The 13,329-nt window shown below is 35.0% G+C and overlaps 1 protein-coding gene across 1 annotated transcript; it reads left to right on the forward strand.

Moving 5' to 3' along the window:
• The first annotated feature begins 3,423 nt into the window (after window positions 1–3,423).
• LOC132045505 (UDP-URONIC ACID TRANSPORTER 1-like) lies at window positions 3,424–7,153 on the forward strand. Its single transcript, XM_059436092.1, has 4 exons — window positions 3,424–4,186; window positions 5,516–5,619; window positions 5,757–5,985; window positions 6,754–7,153. The coding sequence occupies exons 1-4, from the start codon at window positions 3,734–3,736 to the stop codon at window positions 6,898–6,900; spliced, it is 933 nt and encodes a 310-aa protein (XP_059292075.1). The 5' UTR covers window positions 3,424–3,733; the 3' UTR covers window positions 6,901–7,153.
• Window positions 7,154–13,329: the final 6,176 nt, after the last annotated feature.

Raw genomic sequence — 13,329 nt, forward strand, 5'->3', positions numbered from 1 at the left:
GTTTTTGCAATTTCGGTTCGATTTCTTCGGTTTAGATATGGATGACATAGTTAAGCATCAAGCCGATACTTCATCATTCCGTAAAAATCCTAATAGAGCTCGGTGTGAGACATTAGAAGTGTTGACTGCATAATAATCACTTCATTAGCCAAAATACAAATTAATGCAGTGGTAGAACTTTTCCCCACATTTCACTTAAGTCCTTTATTACTAGAATTTCTTGTTTATCAGCCAACATCTTCTCTACAATCCAAAAGATATGACAGAGGGAATGGAGATTATAAGTAGTTCCTAGTTGTCAAACTTTGTTGTATCACATCTTCCTACCACTAACCAAGAGGAGTTTTTTATTCACAATTTGCAATGTTAATATAACTAAGATAACACCCATTGTCACAAGAAAAGATGCTAATGGTGTTCTAAGATACATTTTTGAGGAAATTTATTAAAAATCTGCAAGGAATTGTACAAGGAATATATAATATATGTTTCAAGAAAAATGTGGCTTGTTAAAATTCGTTTTTTCGGTTTAACCGAATTAAATTTTGCATAAATCGAAAACCGAACCGAACCGAACCGAACCGAACTGTTGAAATCTTATAAAGTTAAACCGAACCGGACCGAATAAACCGAAACCGAAATTAACTTCGGTTCGGTTCGGTTTGGTTGGTTTTTTCGGTTTAAACCATATTATGCCCAGCCCTACCTGCAAGTCAAGAATGGTATGTGCAGAAATATTATAGTGATCTAACTGCGGTAGGATTATTTTGATTGTATGCATTGAAGAATTGTACATTGCTAGTTAGGGTGTAAGTAGGCTTAGTTAGAATTAATCATCATTGTAGCGATGTAGAATATATATAAATAGACACAGTACACGTGGGAACTTAGTGAAAATGTAACTCTATTTTTTCCTTTCTTTTTCCTTTCTCACTCAATATCTGATACTCTTTTTGGAGTCCGACAAATTAAATTTTTATTAAAAAAAAAAAAAAAAAAAAAAACCTTCCATTTAAGGGGATATAATGCTCTTAGCAAAGACAATTTCATTTCCAAAACTCAAATCGGAAACCTTTAATTAACGATAAAAGAATATTTACCCTCCCACTAGAATCAAATGTTAGTAAGATATTTTTTCTCCCCTCACGTAGACTTTACTTTCCTTTTCACGAGCCTCTTTCTTAGCTCAAGGACCCAGCTAGATTCATCACTTAAAAACTTCTGACTTTTGAGCTTCTAATAGCACATGCAGTTTGAAATGTATTCTATTATAATTTCTTTTTCCCCTTAATTTGTCAGTGAGGACGATTTAATTTATAAAAGAAAATCTACAAGGACCATTTTTAGATATTACGTGAAAAATATTATCATTTTAAAGCTATATCCAATTATTATCCCTTTTGGATGGAGCACATGCAATTCACTATCTAAACAGAGTTTAGAAGTTGTTGGATATAAAACAAAAGGATTAACAAGTACACTGAACATCGTTAGGAATTTTTTTTTTTTGTCTACTTTCTTAAGTTTCTCTTTATTTTTCCCCTACTTTTTATATTGTTTAGATCTTTCTAATCTACGTAAAGTGACTACTTTACTTTTTAGTTTATAGTCTTTGCTTCTCTTTGACAATTAAGGGACTAATTTTTATTTGAAAGACAATTATGTACCTTTTTTTGTTGAACCACCATATAAAGTATAGAGAAGTATCTTGGAATCCTGCTTACTATTTAAGTAAATAGAAAGAAAATAAATATATAATTCCTGTATTTGCTATTACACTGAGTAAGATAATTTATTCTGAATTTCCTTTTCAACATAATTTAGTAACTAAAGTTAAATGTCTCATCTAGTTGTAACTTACCCAACTACCTCATGCCAAATCAGAATCGTAGCATCTTTTAAGAAGTTAAAATAGTATAGTAATCAAAACTTTTAATTACATTAGAATTAGAATATTATCCATAAATGTAATATGTGAGATGATTAGCTTGGTAGCTTTTTTCAATCTAAAAAGTTGGCTCACTATTTACATTTAAATAGCCTTTAGATCTTCTAGTGAGTTAGGCTATCACTTATTGCTTTCACTTGGTACGAAATATAAACATCACCAGATCAAACATTTCAACAGATACGAGCAAACTACTATAAATGAAAATCTAAGATAACAAAATTCAAAAATAATTAACAAATCGTAATGTTTGAATACTAGGGTCTTGACAAAACTTCCTATTACTAATTAATTTATTTCCATATTTTGCCTTTCATGGCTTTGGTCTAATTGCAAGATACAATATCGAGTTAGACGTGCATTACAGGCTCCGACTCTACCACGATAAAAGCCTAATATCTAAGTAGGCGTTTAGCTATACAAACAAAAAAAAAATCACTTTTTTTGGAATTTTAAAGTTGGAGTAGGAGTTGGAGTTGTGTTTGGCCATAGTTTTTGAAAATAATGTATTTGGTTGTTGAGATGTAACCCTCAATTTCTAAAAACTAGTAAAACCACCTATAGCAATTAATAAATATAATTAGTGCAAGAAATGTATATAGCAACTATAGTCGAGATCACCTTATGGATTGCACAAAACTGATGATTTCTTTCCATCAAAAGGCTGCAACTGAGAGGCTTACTGGTGTACACAGAAAAATATAGCGTCTCTAAACATGGCTTCGATAGAGGCTTTTTAGCACATGATGTTGAATGTTGTTGGAGTGGAGAGCAACTGAGCAACAAAAATTGCCTTTGACCAGTGAAAAGTTGTATGAACTTTTTGGGTAAAAATTGAGCAACATAAAAACTTTTGGGATAAAAATTGAAAACAGAAAAATAAAAGTAATGGTCCAAAGCAGAACATGGAAAAAGCGAAACAAGGTTTTGGTTATTATTCATATGGCCAAACACTAAAGTGAAAAACGAAAAAGTAAATAATTCTCATTGCCAAACAGGTCCTAAGTTAAAAAAAAAAAAAAAAAAAAGGATAAACGAATGAATTCATTATCCACGTAATTTTAAATTATATGTTATTGGTCCTCAAGAATTTCTCAAGTAAAAAAGAATATTATCGCGTAGTTTTATTATTGCATGATCCAACGAACATGTGGCGAACATTCAGTTCAATAACATGGGAATTTACCCCCACAAAATATATGAATTCACCTTCTTTGATTCAAAACCTATTCCTACTATGTACTAAAAAAAAATATATATTAGACTACCTTTTCTTTCTTCTTTTTTTTTTCCTTCAAATTAATGGAAAACTTATTTGTATTTAGCTAAAAAAGCGTCGAAGAGATTGGATCACCCTGTATTATTGAAGAGTCGTCCGACTTCTCAGTGACCAAATAAGAAAAGTCTTTTAATTTTTGTTAGAACTTTCTTTATCCTAATAAGTTAATAAATCATTAAACGCCTAACAGAACTACTTATATAACTCTGCTTCTTAAAAAGGTTTTTCTCTATATATAGAAAGTTCACAATATTAATCTCCAAAATTGGGACTTGTGGGGAAGAAAAGGAAGAAGAGGCAACAAAAACACATTTTACTCTCTTTCTTCCACCTTCATACATCCCCACAAAAGTTCCCAAAAACACACACACACACTGAAAATCAAAATTTTCAAGAAATAAATCTTGAAATTTGCTAATCTATGATAATTTTCTGTTAGTTTTGACAAAAGGGTACCTTAAAAATCAAATCTTTTTCCCATTCTTGAAAAAAATCAAGAACCAAAAATGTTGTCATCACAACTAGAAAAGAAGGGTTTTTTCATAGCTACACTTATTACATTTTGGTACTCCTCAAACATTGGAGTCCTTCTTTTAAACAAATTATTACTCTCAAATTATGGATTTAGATTCCCAATTTTCCTAACAATGTGTCATATGACAGCTTGTGCTGTTCTTAGCTATGTTTCAATTGTTTTCTTAAAAATTGCACCTTTTCAAAGGATTAAATCAAGGTCACAATTTTTTAGAATTGCAACACTTAGTGTTGTTTTTTGTGGTTCTGTTGTTGGTGGCAATATTTCTTTGAGGTATTTGCCTGTGTCGTTTAATCAGGCTGTTGGTGCAACAACACCATTTTTTACTGCATTATTTGCTTATTTGATGACAAGGAAACAAGAAGCTTGGGTTACTTATGGTTGCCTTGTTCCTGTTGTTACTGGGGTTATAATTGCAAGTGGGGTATGTTTGCAACTTTCTTAACTTACTTTTTTTCTTTTTCTTGAATAAATAGTTAAATGCTTGTTATTATGGGTTATTTTTAAGTGGTCTGGTTTTAGTTTGTTTTTTGCAGAGAAAAAGATGTCTTTTTTCGTAAATGTCTGACCTTTTTGGGTTATTTAGTTCCACCCTATTAAAAGTTGATCTATAATTCTTTTAAACAAATTATTGCTCTCAGATTATGGTTGCCTTATTCCTGTGGTTACTGGGGTTATAATTGCAAGAGGGTTATGTTTGCAGCTTTCTAACTTTTTTTCCTTGAGTAAATAGTTAATTGCTTGTTACTGCTTTGTATTATATTGACTGATCTGGCTGTAGTTTGGTTTGTGCAGAAAAAGAAGTCTTTTTTATTAAATGTCTGACCTTTTTGGGTTATTTAATTCATTCCCTGTAATAGTTGATCTATACTTTTTTAACAATGATAGAATTTCTTTTAGAAGTCTAGATTAACTGCTTGAGATCAGATATGGGAATTTATGGATGCTCGTATTGATATATTATAATGCCTCGACAATCAAAGGCGGATTTAGAATTTAAATTTGATGAGTTCAATGTTTCGTCAGTATCTATTGAGCCCATATTGATGTCCCGTACCTAAAATACTTTCCTCTCTGTGGACAATTCTTATCATTTCTGTGTTTTGCAGAAGTTTGCTTTTCTTTTCAATTGGAATTATGTTATTTTTCACATTCTGTTTCAATTGTCACAAAAATGATTTATTTTCTGTTTCAAATATGATCTATTTTCTGTTTCAAATGATAATATCTTGCTTGATGATCTTTGTATTGGGGATAATCAAAGAAATTATCTTTGCGTGCCGTTTCCTCTGTGGAATGTGTTCTCTTTTTTTTTTTTTTTTTTTTTTTCCAACCCGATGTCTGGTATCCGCATTGAAGCCCGACCAATTTCGGATCGTGCACTGCAGGGCCCATTTCTGGGGGCGGCGCTCCCAACAGGATTTTTTCCATTCCCAGGGTTAAGGGTGGACGGATCCCAACACCACAACCCATGTTGGTAGTGGAATGTGTTTTGATAACACAGATACAGGAGTCCACCTCTAGATTCTAAGCATCAAATTTTTAGTTTAAGATTTTATTCAATTTTAACCCAGAAAAAAAGAGAATTTTTTTTTTTTTTGGTTGCTATAAGAAAATGAGAGTTAAACTGGTATTTACATGATCTCGTTTTGCGTTATGCTTGAAGTTTATAAATTGTTATTGGTTGTTAAAATAAGTTGTGTTATCATGTTTAAAAGTTGTAATTTTTATTAAGTTTCCTGATTGATGATAGGGTGAGCCAAGCTTCCACCTTTATGGATTTATCATGTGTATTGGTGCAACTGCTGCAAGAGCCTTTAAGTCAGTTCTTCAAGGAGTCCTTCTTTCATCTGAAGGGTAAAGTACTTTGCTTCTTCTAGCCATCTCCGCAAAACAACTGTGCATTTCTATTAGAGAAAAAAAAAATTAAGTTATACACACTGATAGTGTAAAGATTTTTCCTCCCTAACCTAACCTGCTGTCATATTTTTCAGGGAAAAACTGAACTCAATGAATCTCCTGCTCTACATGTCGCCAATTGCTGTTCTAGTATTATTGCCTGCTGCCCTTGTTATGGAGCCCAATGTGGTAGATGTCACCATGACTCTCGCGACAGAACACAGATACCTTGGCCTACTTATTTTGGTTAATTCTGCAATGGCATATGGTGCCAACTTGTTGAATTTCTTGGTGACTAAGCATACCAGTGCATTGACACTCCAGGTTTGCTCCTCTCCTCCCCCTTTTTTTCCCCTTTAACTGGTGAAGGGTTATGTGGCAAAAAAAAAAAAAATGCACAATGATAACCGAGTGGTGTGGTGGAATAGTTGGAATATGTTCACCTTTAATCAAAAGTCTCGGGTTCGAACATGGGAATAGAGAACCTTATTGTAGGTAGCATTGACTACTATAGACCACCTCTGCATTAGCACATGTTTTTGCTCTCTAATTGCCTTATATCTTTAGACTTCACCGCGAAAGATCACGCCTATATACTGTTTGGCCAAACTTTCAAAATCTGCTTGTTTCGAAGTGTGCTTTTTGTCAGAAGTGCTTTTCAAAAATATACTTTTGGAAAGTAACAATTTGTGTTTGGCTAATCGATTTGAAAAGCACTTTTGCCAATATTAGAGTAGCACTTTGTGCTTGGCCGATGTTCCAAAAGTGCTTCGGGGGAAAAACTATTTTTTTTTAAACTTCTGAAAAATAATTCTGCTACTACTCAAAAACACTTATTTTTCCTTAAAAGCTTGGCTAAACACTTCAACTTTCTAGAATAAGGCTCAGGCCATGAAAGGTCAATTTTTAATTCCATTGTTTAAACACAAAACTCCCAAATACCCCTTCTCCGCTTTCAACCAAATATTGTCTTAACGCCTACTGTATTTTTCAGTAATCCTTCTAAATTTTTACCGTCATTTTTCACAGTATCTGCAACGTACATTGCTTTCACCTGTTTGAAACATCTTAACTCTCTGTGAACTGGTGCAGGTCCTAGGCAATGCAAAAGGCGCAGTGGCTGTTGTTATCTCCATACTTATTTTCCAAAATCCAGTAACTTTTATTGGAATCGCTGGCTACACGATGACTGTGATGGGAGTTGTTGCTTATGGAGAATCCAAAAGAAGGCACAAATGAGTTTGAAATCAGGCCATTTTTTCTGGTTTCATAAAGTACCATACTTCAAGGTTAGATGTGTGGTAGGGTTTAGGAAGAAATAGATCCATTGCAATTTTGTAGCCCATAGACAGATGAAATGGTAAAAGGGAACAAGGGTGGTTGATTTTTTTTTTACCATTCTTCTGTTGTATTCTTTTCAATTAAGAGGGATCTCTACATTTGTATCTGATTCTTGTGTTGTTACAATAAATTAAAATAATGTCTTCTTCCTTTCCTGTTTTCCCTTGTATTTGTCCCTTTTTGCCTACAAACTTTCTGTTGCTGGTGAGATTCTTGGACCTCGATTCTTTGAACCACATACACAACTTATCAGATGCAAATCCGGCCTAGATTCTTGTTTCCCAATTGCCTACAAACTTTCTGTTGCTGGTGAGATTCTTGGACCTTGGTTCTTTGAAACACATAAGTTATCAGATGCAAATCAAGCATAGATTCTTGTTTTATTATATGTTCCAAACGGGAATCTTCAACTAATAGAAGCAAATGTGTTAAAATTTGTGAAAGAAACTGGAACATAGCAGGGAATTCACAGGAACAAATTAAACTTAAGCATTTTGATTTTTTTTTTTTTTTGGTATGCTTTTCTTTGCTGCATATGGCTAGCTCCATGTAATTCTGCATAACGCCTATCTAGGAAAAGAATTTAAAATTACTATAGAGAAAAAGGGAACCAAATATGCTTGTTTTAAAAGTACTTTCGATATAGTAATGGAATGTTTTTAGGAACTCTCTAGTGAAAAAGCCAGCACTACCATAGACAAAAAGGATCTCTCTAAGCATATTTGATTCAGAACTCTGATATATCCAAAATTCAATATATCTTACATAATTTCAGAGGTTTTCTTTGACTTTGTTCGCATCAACATATAATTCAAAATACCTCGACACTTTTAGAACATGTCCGAGTGAAAATGACAATGATTCGAAGCACTTCTTTTTACACAATTTCCGATTATCCTGCATGTCTACAACAGACTATTTTTCACAGCTTAAACTTGTGACATTCAACATTGTGACCACTCTTACCACTACGCCAAGGCCCCCTTTAAAAATTGACCCACAGCCTCTACTGAAAAAAGAAAAAGATGTTTTAGCTGCCAATATAATCTAAAGTATAATGCTTGAAAAAAGATTCTTCTTTTGCAGGGCAAAGCCAAATAGCAGAGTTTTTTTATTTATCAAAAATAAAGGGAACGCTTATACCGTTCAAAAAGTGTATGCATTATTTGATATTGTTTAGCTGATCATGACAATTTTTTAATTTAAAAATTAAGTGAGATTCGAGTTTACAGCTGAATTATTGATCTGAGGGTGAATTCAAAAAAGTAGGTACCAACTTTACAAGTTGAAGCTCACTAAATTATCAAAGGAACTTCATCAAGTCTGAAATGTGAATTTGCACTGCTAAGTTTTGCTTAACCATTTCATTGTCATTGTCTCCTAAATTAGTTCTTCATTTTTTTTTAATAACCATGGCGTCTGGTCTAGCTTGCGCACATCTCGACGAATTTCACGGGTGCCCGCCACCTCCCACCAGCACATGTATTGGGTAACTCTATCCACCAGGCTTGGCCAGATGGGATGAAATCTTCTATACCGATCCGAAAAGAGTGAAAAACTGACAACTTCTTTCTACAATATTTTCCAGCAATGGCCATGGATCTAAGCAAGTCAATTTTAAATTTTGTATTCATACCAATTACAAACTAAACAATTGAACTAGGATAAACAACCTAGTCAAGTTTAACAGCCATCCACATTATGGATATCTCCATGCAAACTGGAAGAAAAGAGAAACAGGGAGTACTAGGATGATTTAATAGCCTAAATATCATCACAAATCTTAGACAGTAGCAATTTTTAATGCAGTGCAAGTAATTTATTTGAAAGAAACTCGCGATACTCATTTTCCCTCTAACTTCTGAAGTTCCACGAAAAGCAAAAGCAAGAAAACAACCCAAAAATAAATACACTTCAAACATATTGGACAATTGCCAACCAGAAATATCTCTTACACTAGTGTGAACTTAATCATTCAACTTGTGTCCAAAGTTTTCCTGTAAACAACTTGGACCAAAATCAGAAACCTCACCAATTCATAACAACCGTTGTGAGATTACGCAAAAGCTCCATACCTCGTCTGAGCTATGCATGCTTAAAGATCTTCATGCTGAGCCAGTGGAAATATATTGCAACAACAAGGATGGGAAGCGTTAATGGAACCAGAAAGCAATAGTATCTGTAACAGAAATTTTTTTAAAAAAAAAAAAAAAAAAAAAAAATCAGCACAAAGGCTCAAACCACTACTTATACCAACACAAAGCATTAATAATTTGGAAAAGGGGAAAGAAGCATATTTTGTAAACAAATGACACGTGAGACATTCCCGCTGCAAACCCTTATTAAGTATTTAGTAGTAAAATTTTGATCATAGCACGATGATTATATTAGGTTAACAAACCATCACAAAATCAGAATCACATCTTTTAGAATCCTCATTTCCCAATGACAATTCCAGTCATTCACCTCCATTCACACTCTTGCCATAACCATTATTTATTGAGGAAGTCACATTCAGTTAATGAAGTCTCTAGTATAACGGAAGTATAAAATTAAGATAACTCACGTCAACTATCACCAAATTATCATGCCAGTATGTGATATTACGATGCAAGCCAGCTAATGGCTTATCAGCAGATGTAAGCCTCTAGAATTGAGAATTACCGGTCTACTACTACAACAACAACAAGCCTAGTATAATCCTACCATGTCTGAAAGGTAGGCGGCTAAAGACCCTCGACTCAAGAGAGGAAAACAAGACAAAAGGTTAGGGCCAAGATATTGAAAACAATATGAAAACAAAGAATAACAAAAGTCAAACACTAGAGGCATTAACTACTATAGATAAATAAGATAATCAAAGTACAACGTCCCAACAAATATAAGAAAAATGGCAATAAACAAACGAGCAAAACTACAACTACTATGGTGAAAGGATAAGCCACCGGCCTATCCAAATTGATCTTTCAGTGGTCAAACCGTGTCATATCCTTGTCTAATCACCTCTCCCCAATACTTCTTCGCCTCCCTTTACCTCTCCCGAAACTATATACCATCCGCACTGGCATCCGTGTCTCTCTCCTTCATGCCCAAATCATCTCGAGATTCCCGCATCTTGTCCTCCACCGATGCCACTCCCACCTTGTCTCGGATATCTTCATTCCTAATTATATCCCTCCAGCGTGCCCACACATCCACCGCAAATTCGCATTTCCGCGACTTTCATCTTCTCGAACGTGAAATTTCTTGATGGCCAATACTCCGCCCGTACAATAAAGTCGGTCCTAACCACCACTCAACAAGACTTTGTTTCATCCACCGCACCACTGATACGACGTGAAACATCGTCGTCGATATCCCCATCTCCTTGTATAATAGTACTTGAAACTTCCTTTCTTTTGAATGTGACGCCACCGAACTACTCCAAGTATTCTCGTCTTGGTCTACTCAATTTAAATCCTTTAGACTCCAATGTCTCGTCTCCGGCCAAACTCCATTGCGAGTCTCGTCCGCGAACAACACACACGAAGGCACCTATTTGTCGCGTCAATTCATCCATCACAATCCCATTGACCAGGGTATCTTTCAGTCTCAGTAACGTACACCATGTGCATTCTTTCTATAATCAATCTCTCTTACACATGAATGGCTTTCGTAAGGAACGAATCCAAAGAAATTCAAAACCTCTTATGCTTGTCGTTGGCCTTTGAATGTCTCCCTTGTTCTCGTACACGAATCATCAGACTCCACCTCCATTCTTCCCAAGATCTTCGCCGTCAAAATGACATTAAACAACCCGGTATCCAAGCCTATTCCAAAATTCCCCCGAATTCGAGTCCTGCCGTCTTCCCCCGCGCATCCTACGAATGCCTCCCCTTAACCTTCAACCTTTATACTCAATAATATCCAAAGTCGCGACGCCTATCTGCTCCAAGTCTCCCATTCTTCCCCTCCTTCGTTCGAAAAAAGTAGAGAGACGGGTTTCTGTACAACGAGTGGCCATCCTCGTCCTTGATGCACTTCACTTGATCCAACACTTGATCCTCTCACTTGAGAATTACCGGTCTGATACTACTAAATCAACGCTTTAGATTGGCTCAATGTGACGTAATAGTAAATAAGTAAGAAAAATGGAAGTGTTATTATTCCAAATTGATCTTTCAGTACGCACAGTAATCTATAAGTACACATAGCTGGTCAGAAAGAGATCCACATAGACCTCTTATACATAATATTTTTTTTATGAAAAAACAAGAAGTGTGATGCGGGATTTAAAAGTGAGCTTGAGAACCGAGTGGTGACTTACTAATAGAGCTACCGGCCATAAGGAAAGCACAACACATTTCGACCAGGGGCATCGTTTTCTCAGTAATATTCTTTCTAAATCTATGATGAAATAAAACGCAGAGTTCCAAAAAATACCTTTGCGATTATATATTCAAAGTATTTCTTTATTTTTCAAAAATAGAGAGACAAGAAAATTGGTAAACAGCCAGAGGTTTCGCAAAAATGGATGCAAGGTTCCCTAGAGATGGCTTAGTTCTAATGGGAGTAGGATTCAAACTAGTTCTCCCAGCCCAAACTTTTGCATTTTCAACATGACAGACTCGTCAAAATTACACTAACTGAAAATTTTCTATTAAGTTGATATATATGTGCCATTATGCAAAGTGTTTGCACACCAAGCACTCCTCATAGTCAAGTGTAGGGTGTCCATTTCCACTTTGCTCGCGTTCTTCCTTTTATTTAAGGTTGCAGATTGGAAAAGTGAATCATTTCCTAGATAGGGACTCCTTATTCTTAAAGCAAATAGGTGATCGGGCACAGACTGAAACTTGAATCTTCAATTTAAATGCAGGATTTCAGCTTTGAAACATCAATATTCAACTAAATATGCACATGACAAAGACGGAAGCTCCTTTATTTCAGACTCCATTCAAAATTTCCGAAACCCCCCTCTTCCTTTCATAATTAAAAATTTCTCCACAGTCAACACCCCTTTTCAAAATGAAGAAATTGCTCTTTCCCGAATGAGATTGCAGAGGTTGCGCCCCTGGGAGTTTGTTCTAGTTGTAACAGCGCAACACGTGATGTGTAAGTTAGGTGCATGTCAAAGGTTTGAATCATGTTGCAGCAGACAAAAACCTGGTATCTAAGTGGAGAATGGTAGAGCCCGCTCCCACTTAGTTCCGATCCACGCACTGGCTACTGGGAGCTAAATTGTTGAGGTTTACATTCATAACATCTCTGAAGGTTTCCTAATGAATATTCATAACATCTCTGAAGTTCCGATCGTTATACATAAACTGTCAAATCATATCCACTACAAAATTAAACTAGGCTTCTTTTTTATATATACTACCTGCTAGGTTTTGGTTTCGTGTGTGTGTTTTGATATGGCGGGGATTAAAGCCTTTAACATGCCTCTTTTCTACTATATTCCACGCCGTCCCCCTCCCCCCCAACCCTCTTCTTTTGGTGGGTAATAATCTAAGGGGTCAACATCACGACACTTAGAACATAAATTTACCAAAACCAGTAAGTTATGATCTATGAATACCTGTAAGCAATTGGAACTCATGAAAGATCAGAGCTTGTGAACAACTATTACCAACAGGCCAATAAAACATTTTGTCTAGAGTAACAAAATACAGTGAACAGCAAAAGAACATTCATAAAGAGTAAGCCAACAAGGCCATTTATAGTCCCAAATCACTGTCTATAATCTCAATCCAGTTTACAATCCACACATAATGCCGTAATGTCAATCAGTATATAAGGTAAAACAGAGGAAAATAATCCAGATAATGGCTGAATAACAATTTGCATTTCACTGAGCAGTACATTATAATATTACTCAAAACTAATCAAGAGAACCCATAAGCAAATTTGGCTAAATATACCATAAACTGAATAATGGGAAATTCACCTGTCATTCTGAATGGCTGCAAGAATCGGGTTATCAAATGGCGGAAGCAACTTGGAAACAATAGCAACATAAACAAATACCAAAAATGAGATGGACCCAAATGCAAGAAACGCCAACCCTTGAGCTTTTGATCCATACTTATAAATAGAACACAACGCCATTCTGATTTATCTTGTCAATAATTTGCAAATTCATAGACTGAAAAATAGCACAATAATAATACATCAGAAAGCTGCAGCAAAAAAAAAAAGTGCTGAAATTGGTAATTTCATAATCCACATAGCAAAAACTTGTTATCTTTCATGGAATTTTCAGTGATACAAGCAAAATGAGGAAGAAAATTGAAGAGGGTATAACACTAAACATGAAAATTTGGTCACTAAACTGCTATCTCAGCA

The sequence above is a fragment of the Lycium ferocissimum genome, unplaced genomic scaffold (genome assembly GCF_029784015.1).
Source record: "Lycium ferocissimum isolate CSIRO_LF1 unplaced genomic scaffold, AGI_CSIRO_Lferr_CH_V1 ctg685___fragment_1, whole genome shotgun sequence".
NCBI classification, from domain to species: Eukaryota; Viridiplantae; Streptophyta; class Magnoliopsida; order Solanales; family Solanaceae; genus Lycium; species Lycium ferocissimum.